Genomic DNA, 2,788 nt, shown 5'->3' with positions numbered 1-2,788 from the left:
CCCTCCATCACCTAGCCCCCCTCCCAAGCCTGTGACACCACCACCGCCTCCCAAGGTCTTTGTATCAGTGGGTTGTCAGACCGAGTACGACCCGATCTTTCCACCAATGCAGGCACGGATCACATTTCTTCCTCTTCCTCTTTTCTGACCTTTTTCTAAACTTCAAGTTGTCTCACTCAGACATGGTGTGCGTCAATTAGTTCAAATATCCAGTTGCAGTTATATTTATGTGAACTAAATAACTCCCCAGCTCATTGGCTGAGTTTTTGACCTTGGGTTTCCATTCATGCCGACAGGTAGCCTCTGTAAAGCTTTGTCTGAAACCCGGACAGTCCTGGTTATGAGAGGTGCTGACATTTAAAGGAGACTGAGATACTTTTTATTTCTGACATCTGACGGCGCCAAGGGCTGTGTGTTCAGAGTCGAGAGGAGATTTTAAGAGCTTGAAGACGAGAAGAGTGTAACCCCTGTTCCTGTTACACTAACGGTCCAGCCATGCACAGGAATGGTAGACTCGCAGTGCAACTGAAACCTAATCTAGCACATGACAGCACAGTTACCAACACAATTATAGCCGCTCCCACAAGGACTTCCGTCAACAGGTCCCACTCGGTTAGATTCCAGCATGTTGAAGTTGAATGCCCCTCTTTTAGAATCCATAGTGTCTTTTTTGTTCTGTTGTAGACTTGTAGAGCAGGCGATTAATAGGATTGAGTATAATTACCTTCATGTTGAAAGCTTGAGATGCCTGTCTATTTTATGCGTGTGTGTGAGGGAGAATACATGGAGCAGAGGTGCTATTTTTTCCCTCTGTGGAATGTCAGAGTCATCTAGCTCCAATAACTTCACCATCTGAGAAGGACTGTTTGCTTACATTACAGTAGCCGGACAGACATTCACACACACCATTTTGATATAGAAGAGTCATCATCAAAGCCTGCAAACATGGATTAGGATTGATGAGAACATAGTTGGTCCTAGTTCATATGTCCATGGCTTATTTGAGTATTTTTCAATCAATCATCGAGAAATAGGAGACAGCTACCGACCATCTAGATTGTTCACCTGTTTTAATACCAGAAATCCAGGGAGAGACCATTGTAAGGAACAATTGAAAAGACCGTTACATAAATGATATGAGGTTAACAAAAGGATTTAATGTTACAACAAGGTAAGTCAAAGAAATGGTCATGCAAAGAATGAGAACGGTATTTTGAAGCCACTTTGGTCTTTTATCTTCGTCAGATCCAGTCCCAGGGAAAGACCTCTTCTACCGGTCCCCCCAAACCGGCCAACAAGCTGGACAACATGCTGGGAAGCTTGCAGTCCGACCTCAACAGACTCGGGGTCCAGACGGTGGCTAAAGGTGTCTGCGGAGCCTGCAAGAAACCCATCGTTGGACAGGTAAAGATACCACTGAATCATACACAAACAATAAAGATTTCAACTGTAGCACATACTGAATTTAAACTCGCATGCTTTAAGATACATTTATACTAGGTGTGTAACGAAGTCGCAATATTATGTACTAGTGCAATATTACAATTGCAGGTTACACAATATTTGTTAAAGAATAATAAAGTGTTTAATACCATTATGAATGAAGTATTGTGAAGCTGCAGATATATCCCGGCCTACAAATCACATTAGGCAGAATAAACAAAAACATTTCGTGGTACAAATCCTCTTCAGAAATAACACTATTATTACTATCAATATGTTGATATGATTCAAACATGATCAATCCCTCCAATACTATGAGTCATATCCCTTTTGCAATGTCAGTCAAAATATATTTTTCAAATCATGCAGCCCTTATGTACACACATGATTTCTGTGGTATACACGCACCCTTTCCAAAGATATCATAATTTAGAATATGCTTGTAAAACACCATCATTGCTTCTCTCTGTTAATAATGTGGTGAAAACAATTGACCTTCAGATGTGTTTGCACACGTCTGATGGGCTTTGGGGTGTTGTCTCATGTTGCAAGTATCTCAGACTGGGCCGATTGCTCAAGGTCAAAACCAGTCAATCTATCAATATTTGAGCTCTTACTTACTTAATGGCAACCAATAAATGGAGCAATATAGAAACAGAAGTTACTTAGAGACTTAGAAGAGTAAATATATTCTTTCTGTGAATCATGATCCAACTGAAATTCACTGCGATTATTTTGTATACATAATATATAATTTCCATCTTTTAAACATGGCGTTATGAGATCTCTACCTGCTGCTGTTTGAAATATCCTCTTTGCTTTTTGCAAGAGAGGCTGCTGAGCAAGGCCTTTCTTCAGTCGCTCATTTTAATTTAATGCACTGTGTCCCCACACCAGGTGGTGACTGCCATGGGCAGGACGTGGCACCCCGAGCACTTTGTGTGCACCCACTGCCAGGATGAGATCGGCTCCAGGAACTTCTTTGAGCGTGAGGGACAGCCATACTGTGAGAAAGACTACCACCACTTGTTCTCACCACGATGCCACTACTGTAATGGACCCATACTGGATGTTAGTAATGCATACATTAACACGCACGCATACACGCACGCATACACACACCATGGATGGGTGGATAATGATATTTATTTATTCATAACTTTATGGATTAAGGCCATGCTGGAAAAATCACTACATGTCGGGAATTCCCCTTATTTCTCATAATTGAGAGTTGATTAGACAGACACACACACACACACACACACACACACACACACACACACACACACACACACACACACACACACACACACACACACACACACACACACACACACACACACAA

At 41.8% G+C, this 2,788-nt stretch overlaps 1 protein-coding gene across 1 annotated transcript in view; it reads left to right on the top strand.

Annotated features, from left to right (window-relative positions):
- The first annotated feature begins 1,210 nt into the window (after positions 1–1,210).
- Positions 1,211–2,788, top strand: part of LOC104965426 (paxillin) — an 8,585-nt gene continuing 7,007 nt past the window's right edge. Inside the window, exons 1-2 of the mRNA XM_010794385.1 lie at positions 1,211–1,404; positions 2,341–2,514. Of these exons, the coding sequence (XP_010792687.1) occupies positions 1,309–1,404; positions 2,341–2,514 (270 nt within the window). The 5' untranslated portion in view covers positions 1,211–1,308. The remainder of the gene's footprint in view (positions 1,405–2,340; positions 2,515–2,788) is intronic.

Source organism: Notothenia coriiceps, unplaced genomic scaffold, assembly GCF_000735185.1.
Source record: "Notothenia coriiceps isolate Sejong01 unplaced genomic scaffold, NC01 NC01_scaffold00002072, whole genome shotgun sequence".
Classification (NCBI taxonomy): Eukaryota; Metazoa; Chordata; class Actinopteri; order Perciformes; family Nototheniidae; genus Notothenia; species Notothenia coriiceps.
The sequence above is the reverse complement of the archived record's forward strand: the minus strand, read 5'-3'. Positions and strand labels throughout refer to the sequence as shown.